We start from the raw sequence: 18,470 nt of genomic DNA, 5'->3' as shown, positions 1-18,470 counted from the left end.
GGGAGACAAAGCGGAGGGCTCAGAGAGAGTTGAAGGTCTGTGTACCACACCCTTCTTTGCCAATCCGGGGCTATTAAAATGACTTGGATCTGGTCTTGATTAATCTTCCTCAACGTGTAAAGCAACCTGTTGCTCCAGCTCATTTTCATATGCCTCACAAATTCAGTTTAACACTTTCTAATTGTTTTAACGGTGGAAACTTGCATTCATCAAACAGAATAAACCTGTAGGAGAAGGGGCAACAACAGTAACTTTGTTGGTGAGGCATAGTCTAATACATCACATTGACAGGATGGCAGAACTCAATCAAATCTGAAAGATTCATGTGTTAAAAAAGGTTAGTTCCTTTTATTTTCATTTTCACCCACCATTTTACTAGGATTCCCTAACATAACATGCATTTCACAAGCAGGATCGGTATCAGGGTGTTTGGGTTATAGGATGTTACTAAAAAGCCTAATTGTCAATAATTGTCCATTGCAAGTGGTGAGGCATGAATTCGGTTGTACCACTATGCATTACAGGAGTGACATAATGTAGTCAAAAATATATATATCATGTGCCTTAATGTTACTAATGTAAAGTGGAGCATCTAAATGGTATTATTGAAGGTGCATTCACAGTAGAGGATTAGTAATTCATATATATACATGTGTGTGTTCTAATGCTTTAGTTTAACATGCTGAAATGTAGTACTCATGCAAAGGTATACTGGTGTATTCTGATTATGGTGAACTTCATGTTTCAATTATAATTCTTGTTTTCCTTTATAATTGTAAGATGCACTTATAATCATGTATTTCGAATGTGCATTTAAATGCTTTATTAAGTTAACACAACTAAAGGTCTGAAATGTTTAGTTTCTTGTGTTTAACCTTCAACATGGAGTTTTGCTCGCACTGCAATATTCTTTATTTGCAGGCGCGTCTGTGGGAGTTTACAGTTAATGAAAGGCATATTGTTTATTAGAGATAGTGGGGTAAGGAAGGATTTTGACAAGGAGTACTAACAAACTGAGAAGAAGAGCCTCCTGTTTGTGTACCAGACACTGAGAGACATTCAAGGTTGTCCTGATGTTTCAATTATGGGATGAGAACTTGATGGGAGTTGCCAATTTCAACTGTGCAAGGAAGATGGAAAGCTACTGGTGTTGATGAGGTTGATTTCTCAAAGATTGTGCTGGTTTAATTGGTATTCACCTAGTTAGAGGAGGGCAGATTCTCTTTACCCTTTGAAGGGAGCAGATTCCCTTGAGACTTGGAGAGGGTACAGACCTCTCTACCTTATATTTATTTTTGTGGTTTTATGCTGTGCACCACCTTTCTATCAGAACTTCTACTGAGGTTTCGGTTATGCTGACACTTTACTATATTGCCTGAGACTTAATTAGGATTTCCCTTTAGTTTAGTCTAGGGTACTCAGATCACCTTAGCCCTCCAATGATTAGACAAGAGAACCATGGCTTGTATACAGATGATCAGATAATGTTTCTCATCTTTTGTATTGCCTCAACTGAAATTATCATGTACCTTATGCTTATACGATTTAATCTCATCCAGCGATTTACTTTAACCTCTGGTGATTATGTATTTATGTAGTGTTTATTTGGAGATTAATTTACATAGGTGTGGCTCCTAATTTGGAATAAACTTTTGAACTTTATTCTCTCTCTCTCTGGGATTTAATGTGTGACCAAATATGTTACACTGTTAATTGAATTTGAAGTGTTGATTTTCATCACCTCTTTACCCCATAAACATCCTAAAAAGGTCCATCGGAAGAAGAGGATTAAACAAATTGGCCCAAGCTTCATCATGAGAAAGCTACTTTGTTTGCACCACACATACAACATAGACAACAGTACTAAGACAAGTCCATTTTTTTGTGCAATTTACATTTATATTGGGTTCATGCACAGTGATCATCCAGCATCAGTGTTTCTACCTGCTCTACAATAACTCTTTGTGAACCTGAAATCGGTGCACTGGCTCCACATATTCCAGGTACTGCCTTCGGTTATGCTATTTTCAGGCACTGGTTCTCTGTGCTTAGACTTCAATTGCTAGTGTAGATAGCACTCACATGGTGTACCTGATAAAGAATGAAAGAATGGTTCTGAGTCCTTTTATTATTGAAACACCTCTAAATTGTGACATTTTCACTATGACCTAATGCAAGGTACAGTCACAAGTAAGGGATACAGAGACTTCCGTAGATTTCTTTGAAGAGCAGATCTGGTTATGGTTGTTAGCTTTATCGGTGCTCTGAGTCTATCTAAACTCTAGCACTTGATAGCCCTTCTCTCTTATGTAGTCCATGATCTGGTTCAAAATGATTGTTCTCTCCTGTGTGATTGTGTGGTCCTCATAACCTTTGAATAGGTATCTATGCTGCACCATGTCTAGCAAGGCATCCAGTGTATCTGGAGCAGTTCGTAGGTATGCATCTTCAGAGATTTTTGCTGCTCGTAGTTTGTCTGCATGAGTAAAGACAACAGTTGTGAAGTTTTTCCATCTTGGTCCCAGGAGATCCTGTAATGAAAAATGTCTTTGTTAGCTTCTCTCGAACCTTTCACTAATAAAAAATTACAATTTCGGCAAGGCATTATAACACTGTTGTTGGGATTGGTAGTGATATTATATTAGTAATCTGCATCAAATTAATAGTTTGTTTAATGTTTTAATATGCGACTCCATTACAAGAAAGGTATGAGCAGAATTCACATATACCTTACTTTTCAGACCTGTATCTCTTACAATGAATCAGTGTGAACAAATTTCGAAAAAGTACCCAAACCATTACTGGTATGGAAACAAACGTTGGCAAAATCATGACGGGGAGAGAATCAAACATAAGTAACACTGAGCACACAAAATATGGAAATAATTCAGTCCAAAGCAGAATGCGAACATTCTGGGAGAAAAGAAGAAAGGGACTGGATAAGCAGGAGCAAATAGAAAAAGTAAAGGGGGTGGTGCTCCAGTGCGAGGGAGTCTGAAAATCTAAGGCGTGGGGACAGAAATGTGGGGAGAGAGGAACGGGAAGGGTGGTGTAGAGGCAAAATACCTCTTGGGAAAGGGCAAGGAGCAGTCAGAAGACGAGAAACAAGGCTACGCAAGGAAGAACCTTTTAAAGGTGGGTGGTAGGATAACGGGCCTAAGAAGAACAATAAGCATTAAAGAACGAGCAAGCTTGTGTTGAGTGAAGGGCAACAATGCAAGGGGCGAGTGGGGCAAAACAGTAGAAGAATAGGGAAGAGTGTACCTAAAGTGAGTGATGAGAAAAGAGAATGGAAGAAAACATAAATGTGCAATATTTACTAAGATCTCTCTCTCTCCTTCTCCAATGAGGTTAAGCTTGCATCGTGACAGTTCTTAGACTTGTTATTTTGTAAGTGAAGTGGTTCAGAAGTTCATTATGTCTGGAGGCTGAATTAGGTCCTTTGCGCTACATGCTGATTTTGATATTTCATATAACTAATGTCCGATGTATACTATCTCCTGGCAGTTTTAAATGCTAACAAAGATTTAAAGTTGTATTAGTGCTCCATCTTTGAGTTTCTGAATCGCTCTCCTTTAACCACGCCGCAGCTTAGCCTTTTCCCCCTCCTCTGCTAAGCCTTTTTATGGCTATTGGGGTAGATCGTATTTAGGCCCCCATAATGCTTTGTCCACAAAAGGTATCCATGCCAAACTTACGTCCTTTTTTCCAAGATACCAGGATTCGTGGATTGGTCTGGTGGGCACTGAGAAATTAGCCAAAATACAGCTAAAATGTGGGGATTTGGTGGGGGGGAAAAAGGTAAAAGTGCTGCAGAAGAAAGCATCTGTTTTTTCCCTGCAAATGGCATCAATGAAGGGTTTGTGGAGCAAAAAGCACATCTTCCCAGCTTTCTGGAACAGGCAGTCTAGAATCGGAAAACGTTTTACAACACAGTTTTGGCATGTTACTGGAACATACCCCATTTTACCTATTTTTTGCGCTTTCAATCTCCTTCCAGTTACTGAAGGAAATGGTTGTGAAACCAGTGGTGGAATCCCAGAAAATGCTATACATTTCTGAAAAGTAGACAAAATTCTGAATTAAGCGAGGGGTCATTTGTGTAGATACCTCGAGAGTTTCCTGTAGAAGGTTAACACTTGATATACAAAAAAATATTGAAATTGGGCTGAAAAAAGCCATTTGTGTCTAAGTTGTCCAAGAGCCCAAGCTACCCAGAGCCGATAACTGAGCTGCACCTTGCAATGATTTTTCATTGTATATCGGGTATACAGCAATTCATTTTGTAAAATACCAAAAGGGAAAAAAAAAAGGTATCAAGGAAACCTATGTATTTCCAAAATGGGCACAAGATATAGAGTTTAGAGCAGTGGATTCTTTCATATCTCTGAATTTGTGGGTACTCATACTCGCATGTGAATTAGACGGCATTTCTCAAAATGACTTCTTTCTTACACACTGTCTTACATTTGGAAAGCGCAAATGCAGAGAATGATAGTTGGTAATAGCACTTGTTCTACTATTCAGTGTTCCTCCATGTCTCTTGCTAAATACTATAACTCACTTATGTGGGAGGACAGGAAATGGCCCAAAACCCAATGTAGACACAGCACATTTTTCCTCTCTAAACTGACCTTTTTTTTGCAATGTGCCTAGCTGTGGATTTTGGGCACAAACCAGGGGGTACAGATGTTCATGGGCAAAAGGGGCATTGCCGTGCCACCCTCTGGGTAGAGGCAAGAACAGGGAAACAACTGCAAAGCAGCTGAAAATAAATCACTGCTCTGAGACACTGTGCTGAGGCTCCAGGGTGAACTCTCGTGAACGTTGCAGATGTCCTATTGCACAAGTGCCAGCCAGACGAGGATTTCTTCGACCTGCAGACACAAGCCACAGCAGTGACATAATCGGAGAGGGAGTGCTGAATCAGAAAGCCATGGATCCGGTTGTTTTTGGGGCGTGTACACATTGTCCCTGGGAACAATTAGAAACCTCCTTTCACTTCAATGACTGGGGCAGGCAATGAGGACAAGTAGGGAGTGGGTGGCAATGTTTGTTGGTCATCACAGAGGGGCAGGCTAGGCTGTAGGAGGGGTCAGGGGACTGCTCTCCTGGTAGTTACACGTTTAGTACTGCATTTGGTTTCACTTTGAAAGAAATTTCATGGAGCTGAGCATGACAGAGTGCTCCTTATCTCGACTCCGTAGAGGCCCAAGAGAGGGAAGGAACCAGGTGCAGACAACAATTGCACTAGTGGTCTAACTGTAAGTGTGCAGTTAAGCTTCTGCTTAAGGGCCATTGTTAATCCCCCGTTTAGCAGCTACATGGGAGAGGTTCTTGATGGGTCTCTTCTTCTGTCTGCAGGCAAAGGCTCCCAATTAACTTGGGAGGGTGGGTGAGTGAAAGGAAGGATGGGATGGATAGATGAAATGGTGGATGGATGGATGGATAGATGCATGCATGGATGGATGAATGAGTGAAAGAATGGACGTATGAATGGAAGAGTGAAAGGCAAGCAGGGTGTATGAGTGAAAGGGATAGTGGATGGATAGATGCATTGGATGAATGAATGAATGAGTGAAAGGATGGACGTAGGAATAGAAGAGTGAAAGGCAAGGAGGGTGTATGAGTGAAAGCGAGGGGGGATGGATGGAGAGGATGGGTTGATGGATGATGAAAGAAAGAATGGATCTATAGTAGAATGAGTGGAAAGGGTAAATGGACGGATAAGTGGATGGGTAGATGGATGAGTGAAAGGATGGATAAGTGAAAAGATGCATGTAAAGATGGATGAGTAAACAATGGATGAATGAGTGAAAGGCAGGTTAGATGGATCTCTGGATGAAAGGATGAATGGATGAGTGAAAGGGTGAATTGATGGAAGGATGGATGACTACATGGATGAGTGAGTGAAAGGATGGATGGCTGAGTGAAAGTGTAAACGGAGGGCTTGATGGGATAAAGGGTGAATGGATGGGTGTAAGGATGGATGGCTGAATGAAAGGGTAGATAGATGGATGAGCCAAAAGCAGGATGATGGATGGATGGTTGGAGTGAAAGGATGGATAGTTGGAGCCAAAGGGTGTATGGATAAGCGAAAGGATGGATGATTGAGTGGATGGATTGGTTAGATGTATAGGTGTCCCTGGACTAGTGGTAGCTCCCCTTTAAGGGCACCAAAGCTACACTACACCCTCCTTGTTTCATGGTCCATTTGTACTGTATGAAGAGTGAATAATTATTCACTCTTGGTATAATAAAAATAAAATGCAAACCCGCTTTGGGTCCAGCAACAAACTGAGGCAGCTAGTGACATTGTTTTATTCCTGACACAGGTGCAGGAAGGTGCCTGCACCAGCCGTTAGAGAGATTGTTTAGAGCTGGTGAAATCCCAGCAATGTGAGCATGTCTGTGTGAGTATGTCTGTGAGTTAAAGTGAGAGAGAGACAGTGAAGGAATGAGTCAGTGAGTGTGAATGAGTGACAGTAAGGACTAGTATGTGTGAGAATGAATGTTAGCGAGTGATGGAAAATGACAGTGAGTGTTGCTGTGTGTGTGACTGAGTCATAGTAAGACTAAGTAATTCAGAATGAGAATGAGTGGGACTGAGTGAGATTAAGTGGGCCAGAGTAGAACGAGTGAGACTTCATGAATTAGTGAGACTGAGTGAATCGGCGTGAGACAGTAAACTTAGTGCAAGAAAAACAGCTCTTTGGAATTCGAGCCAAGGATTACACCCCACCACTTTGAAAGGTCACCAACAGCCACTGGCCCCAGCTCAGCCAGCACCGTGGGAAACCTAGCAAACCTGTAAAAAAATTTAAAACTAGACAACCAGGGGAATCCAGGATGGGGTGACTCATGTGGCTCTCATCAGGTTCTGTTACCTAGAATCCACTGCAAACCTCAACATTTGTCTAAAAACTCATTTTCCTCACATTTCTGTGATGGAAAGTTCTGGAATCTGAGGGAAGCTACAAACTGACTTGTGTCCAGTATTCCCCCAAGTCAACCGATAAAAATGGTACCTTACTGGTATGGATAGGCCTGGAGCCCGCAACAAGGAAGGGCTCAAAATGTATTGTGGAGACCACAAAATAATTTATCACAAATTGACCTGTTTTTACAATAGGGGCACCTGCAATTTTCGTCCAGTGCTCGGCAGCCATCTAGGAAAACCTACCAAACCCAGACATTTCTGAAAACTAGACACCTGCATAAGTCCAGAGAGGTGTGGATTGCATGGAACCCCCAGCATTTTCCAACCCATAATCCCCTGCAAACCTCAAATTTAGCTGAAAAAAACCCACATTTCTTCACATTTCTGTGTGGGATCACCGCACCAACACACATTTCCTACCACCTAGCATTCCCCTCAGTCTCCCGATAAAAATGATACCTCACTTATGTAGGTGGGCCAAGTGCCTTCAACACGGAAGGGCCACAAAGGTTTAGAAGTTGAAGGGGAGCCAAAGCGAGTCCAAAAGGGGGATTTTTTTTTTTATATACATTTTTAGGCAGACTCTGCTTTGGGCACCCACATAGGTGGGGCAGAATTTTTATCAGTACAGATGGGTCAATGCCGGGTGGTAGGAATTTTGTGGATTCCTGTGGATTCCAGAAGTTTCCATCACAGAAATATAGGGAAAATGCATGATTTCAGGCAAAGATGGAGGATGGCAGGGCATTGTGGGTAAGAAAATGGTGTGGGTGCATGTGTAGCACACCACTCTGAACTCTTTAGCTTTAAAATGTGTGTGGCTCTGGTAGGTTTTCCAGGTGGCAGCGTACCCAAGTCCAAAAAGTGCTGCCTCTCACCATTGCAAGTGGATGATTTTGGTGTTAGCCAAGCTCTCTTGGCCCATATGTTAAATTAAAACCCAAAAGAGTCAAATGTCCTCTTGCTTGCCATTGGGATGAGATGCTTTAGTCAGCAATTGGGTGGGGGGGGGGTGCTGAAAGAGTATTACACCTTCAGTTGGGGTGGGGGGCATAACCATGCCCATAGAGGTGGGCAGCCCCCATGCCTCTCTTTTCTTTTTTTTCTTTTTTAATTCCCAGGCATCTAGTGGGCTGTCTACCCCCAGGGGGGTGGATCAGGGGTAATTACCCTATCTGTCCACGGGGGGGGGGCACAAAAGACTTTGTCCCCATTTATTAGGGGCGGGTCATGGCCATACCTCCACCCCTATTCTTTTTTTTTTTAATTATACCCTGGTGTCTAGTGGGCTTTCTGCCCCCACCAGGGGGCAGATCAGAGGTAATAATCCCCATCCGCCCCCCTCGGTGGGGGGCAAATAGACTGTTTACATGTTTAGGGTGGGTGTGGGCATTGGTAAGCCCATTTTAGGCAGCCCCCACCCGAAAGTTAGAGAAAAAAGTAATCCCTGGTGCCTAGTGGGTTTTCTGCCCCCCCGCCCCCTGGGGTAGTTGGGGGCTATTGCCCCCACCAGCCCCCAGAGGGGGCAGAAAGACTATTTACATATTTAGGAGTTGGTGGGGGGCATCGGCATTGGAAAGACAAATATTGCCCAGAAAATAATAGGGGAGTGAAAGCCCCTTGCCCAAAGGGCCGCACCCCCTCCCTGGTGTCTAGTGGGTGGATCCCTGCTTGGGAGACTCTCCCCTTTCCAATATTACATCTCCCATCTGCCTCGGTGCTTGGGGAACTGACACAGCCCCCTGAGCACCAAGGTAGGGAAAGTGAAATGAGTCGATCAGCTTATTTCCCTTTCATTTTCATTGAAATGACGTCAGCGTGACATGCATGCTGATCGTTCCAGTTCAATGAAAATAAAGAAACAGCCTTTGGAGATGGGGAAGTTCTTCCCCCATCTCCCGAGTCTGTTTCTTTGTTAAAGAAATTTCCAGTGCCATGTGCACAGGGGCCATCCGATGCACATGGGCACTGTAGCGTTGGATGGCCCCAGCCGTCCAACACATGGAATGGATTAAAAAGTTTATATATAAACCAAGGACTATGAGTTTTCTAACTGGTTTTCTCTAGTTTTTGGGGGCCCTAACTTATTGAAATTCTTTATTATGGCCTCATCATAGCCGTGTGAGGAGGGGTTTATGTCATTTGAAGTGATATTTGCAGTGCTTCTAGCTGCTGCAAACGCAGGCCCAGTTTTACTAACATTTTCCTTTGTGGTTGTCCACTTTGTTGGTACAACACAAAATGCTAGTTAAGATTCACAGTGCCATTCAAGGGCCAATTTGCGCAGACTTTGTGTGGATTTGTTTAAAAAAAAAAAAAAAAAGCAGCCCCATGCACCTTGTTGCATTACACTAAAGTATACACAAAGGTGATGGATAGAATGCTTGAATTAATCTCAGCAACAACCCAGTCCATTGTTATTCTGCACACCATGCCACCTCTGCATCCAATCACATGCAAATGGGCTTTGACCCTGCTCCATTCGAAACAGTTCAGCCTGAACTCTCAGGCCAAGTGCTCCCTAAACCGAAACCAAAATAAAAAAACAGGACTGGTTTCACCCTAGTTGGGGGCAATGCAAGCTTAGCAAATATGGCCCTTAGAATTTTTTACTGGAAAGGTAACCTTCCAGCACAAAACCTATTCAGACAACTTTCACTATAATGCAAAGGTGTGCGCCTGATGCTCGGCAATCTGACTCTGAGCCAGCACTAAGGAGAGCAGGTAGTGCCATTTGTCTGTATTTAGGGTGCTTTCTTGCTCTACCCCTGTCACACAGTGCAGTGCAACCACTTTGGTGTGGTTGTGCTGCACTGTGACAGTTTGATAAATCTGGGCCATCATGTCCCTGACAGACACCACTGGAACCTATTCACAAAACAATTATGAGCACAAAGTAGCCTCATTTGTCAACTGAGCTGCTTGTTTGGTTGCTCGATCACAGTAGTTGGACAGTGTTGAGTCAATGATGAATGGTGCAGTATGACACCTTCCACATATACCATTCTGAAACGCCACTGTTGCAACACCACGGTGTCACATTCAAATTTGCACATCTGAATGTAAAACACACTCACTAATATAGAACTCATTCATTCATAAGTTGCATGTTATGTCAAATTAATCATTCACACATCCTTACAATTTTAGGTCATGTCCTAATGTCACTTGTAGCATATGAACTAAAAATATAACATATGCTGGATTAGAAACCCATCATTGCATACATGTATTTTTATATTTTTATTACATTTATTAATTTAAATTAGTTTTATTTTAAATTATATATAATACTACGAATACTTTCAAAAACACTTATTTTTCTCTTTTTTTTCAAACATATATATTTAATATACCTACTTACCAGATTTATCTGCCTCTGCTACATAGGTGTAGAACTATGTATTTGAGGGGGAGTTATCCACCAACAGCTAAAAAAAAAAAGATGTGACGTACAGACTCAAAACATAGGCCTTACTTGGCCATCCAAGGACCAGCAAAAAATTCTCCTCCACTCTGCTGCTCCGTTGACTCCAGTAATGACTCAAATGGCTGAGGATCTCCCAGAATTACAGACAATGTGGGAGGGGGTGTTGCAGAAATCATAAATAATCTAGTACCCTATTGTTAGAAACTGAGGGGGTCATTCTGACCCTGGCGGTCGGTGATAAAGCGGCGGCCAACCCGCCAACAGGCCGGCGGACAAAAAAATGCAATTCTGACCCTGGCGGGAACCGCCAACACAGCCCGCCGCATTAACACTCCGACCGCCACGGCGGAACAAACAAACAGCGCGGCGGTCACCGCCAACAGCCAGGCGGCAGACAATGTACCGCCCACCCTATCACGACCCACCAATCCGCCACCTTTTCCGGGGCGGGAGCCCCGCCGATAAAAACACGGCGGAAACAGACATTTCCAATGGAAAATGCTCACCTCGAGACACTCCACGCAGAATCCGGACAGCATGGAACCCGAATTGAACATCATACCTGCTCTCGTCTACCTGCTCATCTACCACGAGTACGAACTCCGGCGCAGACGTCAACGGTGAGTACTGCACCTACGACACACGGGAGGGGGGAGGAAGAAAGGTTACGGGCATACACATATGCGACCCCCCCAATATGTACACACCAATGCAGAGCAGGAAGTCACAGTGACACCACACAAAGACCCTTTAAAAATACAATGACACAACCAAATTTGGAATAAATTTTCATGTACAAAAAAAGCACCTGGAAATAATTGAGCAACCGTGAAAAATATTTACAAAAACCAAAAAGATATACACATCAGTGTATCACTGAAGTAACAAGTCCTGCACATCCTACGAATCTAACATGTCCGTGGGCCAAGGTTCTGCGAAACAAGGGCAAAGCCCACACACGAGACCTGAGTCCTTTGGAGAGAACACTGCAGGGGCATCTGATGTCAAAACTACAGGCACCTCAGGGGGAAGGGAAGGGGGGGCCACCACAGCCACATGAGTCCACGACGCCAGATCCACGAGGAGCCACCATGCCCACTGTACCATCCTGGGGAGTGCAAAGCCACAGTCTCTCAAGTCTCTGCAGTGGGTGGGTTGCCCACTGGACCATCCTGGGGAGTGCAAAGCCACAGTCTCTCAATGTCTCTACAGTGGGTGGGTTGCCCACTGTACCATCCTGGGGAGTGCAAAGCCACAGTCTCTCAATGTCTCTACAGTGGGTGGGTTGCCCACTGTACCATCCTGGGGAGTGCAAAGCCACAGTCTCTCAATGTCTCTACAGTGGGTGGATTGCCCACTGGACCATCCTGGGGAGTGCAAAGCCACAGTCTCTCAAGTCTCTACAGTGGGTGGATTGCCCACTGTGCCATCCTGGGGAGTGCAAAGCCACAGTCTCTCAGGTGGATTACAGAGTCCACTGGTCAAGGAGGAGGCATGGTGGGCACAGTGAACCATAAACAGTGCCTGAGACGGCGGGACCCAGCGCAGCGGTGCATGACATGGCGATGTCCAGCGGAGCGGTGCTTGAGAGGAAGGGCCCAGCGGAGCGGTGCTTGACAGGAAGGGCCCAGCGGAGCGGTGCTTGACAGGAAGGGCCCAGCGGAGCGGTGCTTGAGACGGCGGGGCCCTGTTCAGCGGTACCTGTCTTCACGGCGGGGCCCTGTTCAGCGGTGCTCTTCTGCACGGCGGGGCCCTGTTCAGCGGTGCTCTTCTGCACGGCGGGGCCCTGTTCAGCGGTACCTGTCTTCACGGCGGGGCCCTGTTCAGCGGTACCTGTCTTCACGGCGGGGCCCTGTTCAGCGGTACCTGTCTTCACGGCGGGGCCCTGTTCAGCGGTACCTGTCTTCACGGCGGGGCCCTGTTCAGCGGTACCTGTCTTCACGGCGGGGCCCTGTTCAGCGGTGCTCTTCTGCACGGCGGGGCCCTGTTCAGCGGTACCTGTCTTCACGGCGGGGCCCTGTTCAGCGGTACCTGTCTTCACGGCGGGGCCCTGTTCAGCGGTACATGTCTTCACGGTGGGGCCCTGTTCAGCGGTGCTCTTCTGCACGGCGGGGCCCTGTTCAGCGGTACCTGTCTTCACGGCGGGGCCCTGTTCAGCGGTACCTGTCTTCACGGCGGGGCCCTGTTCAGCGGTACCTGTCTTCACGGCGGGGCCCTGTTCAGCGGTACCTGTCTTCACGGCGGGGCCCTGTTCAGCGGTGCTCTTGCAGTATGTCAAGGGAGTCATACCTGGCCTGGACACCCTGCTCACTCGCCCTCCGACCGTGCTGTGTCAGGCCCCTTCGGGAAGTGAGTCCTGGGCCCTTTGGTGTCGTCCCTTGCAGCCGGGATGGGGCTTGTGGGGCCCTCCTGCTCCGCGCTCCTGGTGGTTGTCCTCTCCGCCCTGCTGTCCTTCCGCTCCTTAGATGGGGCTCTCGGGCCCTTGCCTCCCCTGGCTGCTGTGGCCGGTGAAGTGGCCGGAGTCACCTCCTTGGGGGCAGCCGTCTCTGTCCGCTCACGGCGGCCCTTCAATTTCCGGGTCCTCTTGCCTGGGGGGGGGCTGGCTGTCCCCTTGCTGCTCACCGAAGTGTTACTGCCGCCAAAGGGTGGACTCCACATGCCATGCACCACTTGCACTGTAGAAGTTGGGCTGGTGGTGGCTGAGGTGCCCTTGGGACTTTTCCCAGTTGGAGGGGGTGGGTCGGGGGAGGGAAAGAGGTCAAAACTGGAGAGGTAATTTTTCTTGGGACCAAGGTAAGGGGTAGGAGTAGTGGTGAGAGAAGTGGAGGAAGAGGATGTGGTTGTATGAGAGCCAGGTGTGCTGTCCTTGGGTGCAGGTGACTGGGACATAGGCTGTGGTGAGGTGGTTGGCTGTTGTTTGGGTGTCTGCCTGCGTTTATGTGTCTTGGAAGAGGGGGTGACAGACACAGTGGGAGAGGACACAGGGGACGTGTAAATGCCAGTGGGGGTGGTGACTGCAGGTGTGCGGACTGTAGTGGAGGGTTTGCTGGTGGTGGAAGAACTGGCTGATGTTGGGGTGCATGCAGGTGTGAGTGTAGACGTCACAGGGAGGGAGGAGGGAGACGAGGAGGACGGGGACACAGAGGTGGTAGTGACTGTTGATATGTCTGCATCTGTGTGTTGCTTGGGTGAATGCTTGTGTTTTCTGTGGTGCTTATGTTTGGATGAGCTGGCCTTGGGTGTTGAGGTGTGTGCAGGCTGGTCTGATGGTGTGGATGGGATAGGTTGAGGTACAGGAGACAGAGAAAGGGTGGAGGCAGATAGAAGAGGGAGACTGGAGACAGGGACAATGGCTGCCGTCAGTGCTGAGGCCAGAGCAGTGAACGCTCGTTGATGGGCAGCCTGACCCGAATTAATGCCCTCCAGGTAGGCATTGCTCCGATGCACCTCCCTTTCCACCCCCTGGATGGCATTCAGAAGGGTAGTCTGCCCAACAATGACCGTCCTCACCAGGTCAATGAGCTCCGCACTGAGGGCAGCAGGGGTAACAGAGGCAGGGGCTGAGGTGCCTGGGGCGAAGGAGACGTGCGCCTTCCTGGCCGAGCGGCCACGGAGCGAAGACTGAGGGGCTGCTGGGAGGGCGGTGCTGGTGCGCTGGGTGGCGGCTGTACCTGTTGTTGCGGGGGGCACAGATGGTGCCGCCACCGCTAGGGAGCTCCCAAACGAGGACGTGTCCGTGTCGCTGGTGTCTCCACCGGCCCCCGTTGTGGTGCTCCCCTCGCCCTCCGGATCACTGGTGCCCTCGGTGTCTGTGTCAGTGCCCACCGGGGCCTGGTGACCTGCAGCTCCCTCCTGCTCCGACGCCAAATCTCCTCCGCCTGATGATGCTAAAACACAAGAAGACAAAGATTTAGGGTGGGGGGAGAAATGAAACAAAGTTGAGTGCATGCCTTAGCAATACCCTTTGCGGAGAGGACAGACACAGGTGCCTCGTGCACTAAGTCGCGAACTTGGGGTACACTACTCAGTACTTCTGACTAGGCAAACAGGTCTAGGGACAACACACGCGCACATGTGTGATGCTGGAGCATGGGTAGCTGCACTTGGCACCCTACAGAGGTGGGGGGCGGGGGCACAGGGCCATGCCTAAGGGAGCGGACTACACTACAGAGAGCGCCCTGGCCTAATGTCACCCACAGCCCTCCTCCCCCACCCAGACGCCTCCAATGCGCATACAGATAGGAGAATGTGCGGATACTCACCCCCTTGTGTCTGCTGTGCTGTCCTCAAGCGCCCATCCAAATTAGGGTAGGCCACCGCCAGGATCCGGGACATCAGGGGGGTCATGGTGCGACTGGCACCCCTCCTAGGTCGGGAGGCCATCCCCAGCAGTGTTTCTGCGGTCTTCCTCGTTCCGCGGCGGATGTCCTCCCACCTCTTGCGGCAGTGGGTGCCCCGTCTGTTGTAGACCCCCAAGTTCCGGACTTCCTTGGCGATGGCACGCCAAATATCGATTTTCTGGTGGGCGCTCACCTGTTTGACATGTACAGGGTGGGAAAGAGAAACCGTCACATATCTGCATGTTTGGAGTACATGCCCCCCCTCCCCAACCTTGTCATGGTTCCCATTCTCTCATCTGTCGTGCGTTGCACTCCTCATTCCCTCCACACCCCACCAACTTACATCCCCCCCCTCCACACAGGCATAACCCATTCAATGTGCACTGAGTGTACTCACCTGTTGGTCTGGAGGACCGTAGAGTAGCGCATACTGGGGGAGGACCCCGTCCACGAGCTTCTCCAACTCTTCTGAACTGAAGGCGGGGGCCCTTTCACCAGTAGCAGCAGCCATTGTCACTTCCAGACCGAGTTCACAGCAGCACTTGCAGTATAGGTCCTCTCCTGTGGATGATCAGGTCTCGAATGATTGAGCAGATAGAAAATGGCGGTCACGCCCGCGGTGGTGCGTACCGCGGCGGTGCGTCCCGCGACCGCCGGCGCACATCGTCATTGGCTCCTGAAACCCATAGGCTTCAATGTTAACCAATGCGTCTTCGCACAGCGGTCTTCGACCGCCTACCGCCACGGTGTGCCCCGCCAGCGCAGTGACCTCACATCCCATTGTCCCACTTCACAGGTCAGGCATCGGCCATTTCAAGGGCCCACATGGCTTAATTTCTAATGCGTCACACAGGCCTAGGCCTTGCAATGGCACACATACAAACATATCAAACCATACATTTACCTGTACTGTGCAAGCTGTGTTGTACGTACCTGTGAGTGGATTGACTCTGTACTCCATATTCTCCTTCCTAGGCACCGTCCGCTGGGACTAGCGATGAGAAGGAGGAATCCTCGCATGTACCGGCCGCTGGTGGACCTGTCCACAATGGAAGAACGCAACATAATACTACGATACCGACTTGACCGAGCCTCCATCCATGAACTGTGTGCCCAGCTGGAGCCAGCCCTGATGTCCCCCATCCGCCAACCCACAGGAATTCCCCCTCTAGTGCAGGTTCTGTCTGTCCTCCATTTCTTTGCAACTGACTCATTCCAGACAACAGTGGCCATGTCATCTGGGATGTCTCAGCCTATGTTTTCCAAGATCTTATCCAGAGTGTTGTCTGCCCTGATGAAACTCATGCGGAGCTACATCATTTTCCCAGAGGAGGGTGATTTGCCTACAGTGAAAGCTGATTTCTATGCCCTTGGACACATCCCCAACATCATTGGTGCAATTGATGGGACCCATGTGGCTTTAGTCCCCCCAAATGACGATGAACAGGTGTACAGGAACAGGAAGAATTACCATTCAATGAATATCCAGGTGGTCTGTTTGGCTGACCAGTACATCTCCCATGTAAATGCCAAGTTCCCAGGGTCAGTGCATGACGCGTATGTTATGCGAAATAGCAGCATTCCCTATGTGATGGAACAGCTACAGAGACAGCGTGTGTGGCTAATAGGTGACTCTGGTTACCCCAACCTGCCGTGGCTATTGACCCCAGTGAGGAATCCCAGGACCAGGGCAGAGGAACAGTACAATGAGGCCCATGGGCGTACTAGGAGGGTGATTGAGCGAACCTTTGGGCTCCTGAAGGCCAGGTTTAGGTGCCTGCATATGACAGGTGGATCCCTAATGTACTCACCAAAGAAGGTGTGCCATATCATCGTGGCGTGCTGTATGCTCCACAACCTGGCTTTGCGACGCCAGGTGCCTTTCCTGCAGGAGGATGGTCCAGATGGTGGTGTTGTAGAAGCCGTGGAGCCTGTGGAGAGTGAAGAGGAGGAAGACTCTGAGGACGACACAGACAATAGGGGCAGAGTGATACAACAGTATTTCCAGTAACACACAGGTAAGAATCACCCACGCCATTTCACAATTGCTTATAGCCTCCTGCATCTGTACTTTCTGTAGTTCCCCACAGATGTTTTTCATTAATTTTTGCCTTTCCCTTCCCTTCTCAGTGCTGTCTGACTCAGTACCTGACTTCTGCTTGGTTCGCCCATGAAATACAGCGTATTGACATTGGTATGTTGTCATGACTAATTGACAGAACAGAAATTGAACAGTAATATGTAATACATTTGTTAATAATACAGCATGACTCAAAACAGATTTGTGTGCAAAATGTGATTTATTTACAGTGCTAGATATCGGTACATGTGATTCTAAGGGTGATGGGTGGGGGTGGAGGAATATCCATGGCAGAGTCCAGTTCTCAGTCTCACAGGTGCATTGTCCTTTTGCCTGTGGAAGGATGGAGCATAAGCAGTTCATGGTTGGACAGGGTGGCAATGTGGGACAGTGGGAAGACTTGAGGGGGTATGTCCTGCTGGCGGGGGTCTTGACATCCTACTCTGTCTTTTTTTTTGGTCTCAGGCTCCTCTTACGGGGTGGTTGTTCTTCAGCAGGAGGTGGGGTTCTGGGGGGCTGTTGAGGTGTTGGGACCTCCTGTCCACTAGCGCCGGCGGAGGTGGTAGGCTGTTCCTGGTCCGGGCTAGTGACTTGGGCCCTGTGTGGTGCACCATGGTCCCGCAACGCGTCCTCTATCCTGTGGAGGGCCAGGACGATGGTCCCCATTGCGGTCCCGATGATTCTCAGCTCCTCCCTGAACCCCATGTAGCGTTCCTCCTGCTGTGCCTGGATCTCAGTGAACCTGGCCAGTACCGTCGCCATCGTTTCTTGGGAGTGGTGGTATGCCCCCATGAGGGTGGTGAGGGCCTCTTGGAGAGTGGGTTCCCTGGGCCTCTCCTCCCCCCCCTGTCGCACAGCAGCCCTCCGAGCTGCCCGGTTTCCCCCGGCATCTGTCCCCTGGACGGTGTGCCCGCTACCACTGCCCCCAGGTCCCTGTTGTTGTTGGGGTGTTGGGTTAGCCTGGGTGCCCTGTAGTGGCAGACACACCGCTGATTGAGCTGTCCTAGAGACAGAGGCATGGGCCCGCTGGGTGGGAGCTGTGCTGGTGTTGGCAGAGGGGGTCGGGTCTGGTGTGGCCTGTGGCTGCCTGAGGGGAACCGACTGCCCAGAGGTCCCCGATGGTCCGGGCTGGTCATCAGGTTCACTGTCGACAGAGCTGCTATCCTCAGTGTGGGCCTGTTCCGGTGGTGGGATGGACACTTCTGGACCCTCCTGGCTGGTGTGTTGTCGTTCGGGTCCTGCATGGGGTAAGAGAGTTTGGTTATTGTTTCTGTGTGTGCAATAGCGTGAGTGTTATGGGTGCCCTTGTCCCCCAGTGCAGGCATTCCCTTGAGGGAGGTGTTGTGAGGGTAGTTAGTGGGGGGGGGGGTTAGTGCAGTGGTCATGCTTAGGTGATGGGTGCCCATGATTTGTGTTGGCATGCAGGAGTTGGTGTTGGGATGGGTGGGTTGTGCTGGTGAGACATTGTCAGGGAGGATGTGTGCTGGGGGGTTGGGGGTGAGGGTGGGGGTGTGGGTTGGCATGCTGGTGGGGTGGGGGGGATATAGTAGTTGAGACTGGACTTACCAGAGTCCATTCCTCCGGCTACTCCTGCGAGGCCCTGAGGATGCAGGATGTTCAAGACCTCTTGCTCCCACGATGTGAATTCGGGAGGGGTGGGTGGGGGTCCGCCGCCAGTCT

General features: G+C 48.8%; 1 protein-coding gene across 1 annotated transcript in view; it reads right to left on the bottom strand.

Annotated features, from left to right (window-relative positions):
- Positions 1–363: 363 nt before the first annotated feature.
- GIMD1 (GIMAP family P-loop NTPase domain containing 1) overlaps positions 364–18,470 on the bottom strand; it is a 93,778-nt gene continuing 75,671 nt past the window's right edge. The window contains exon 3 of the mRNA XM_069241208.1: positions 364–2,531. Within this exon, the coding sequence (XP_069097309.1) occupies positions 2,271–2,531 (261 nt within the window). The 3' untranslated portion in view covers positions 364–2,270. The remainder of the gene's footprint in view (positions 2,532–18,470) is intronic.

Source organism: Pleurodeles waltl, chromosome 1_2 (genome assembly GCF_031143425.1).
Source record: "Pleurodeles waltl isolate 20211129_DDA chromosome 1_2, aPleWal1.hap1.20221129, whole genome shotgun sequence".
NCBI lineage: Eukaryota > Metazoa > Chordata > Amphibia > Caudata > Salamandridae > Pleurodeles > Pleurodeles waltl.
Note: the sequence above shows the minus strand (reverse complement) of the source record. Positions and strands in the feature narration are given on the sequence as shown.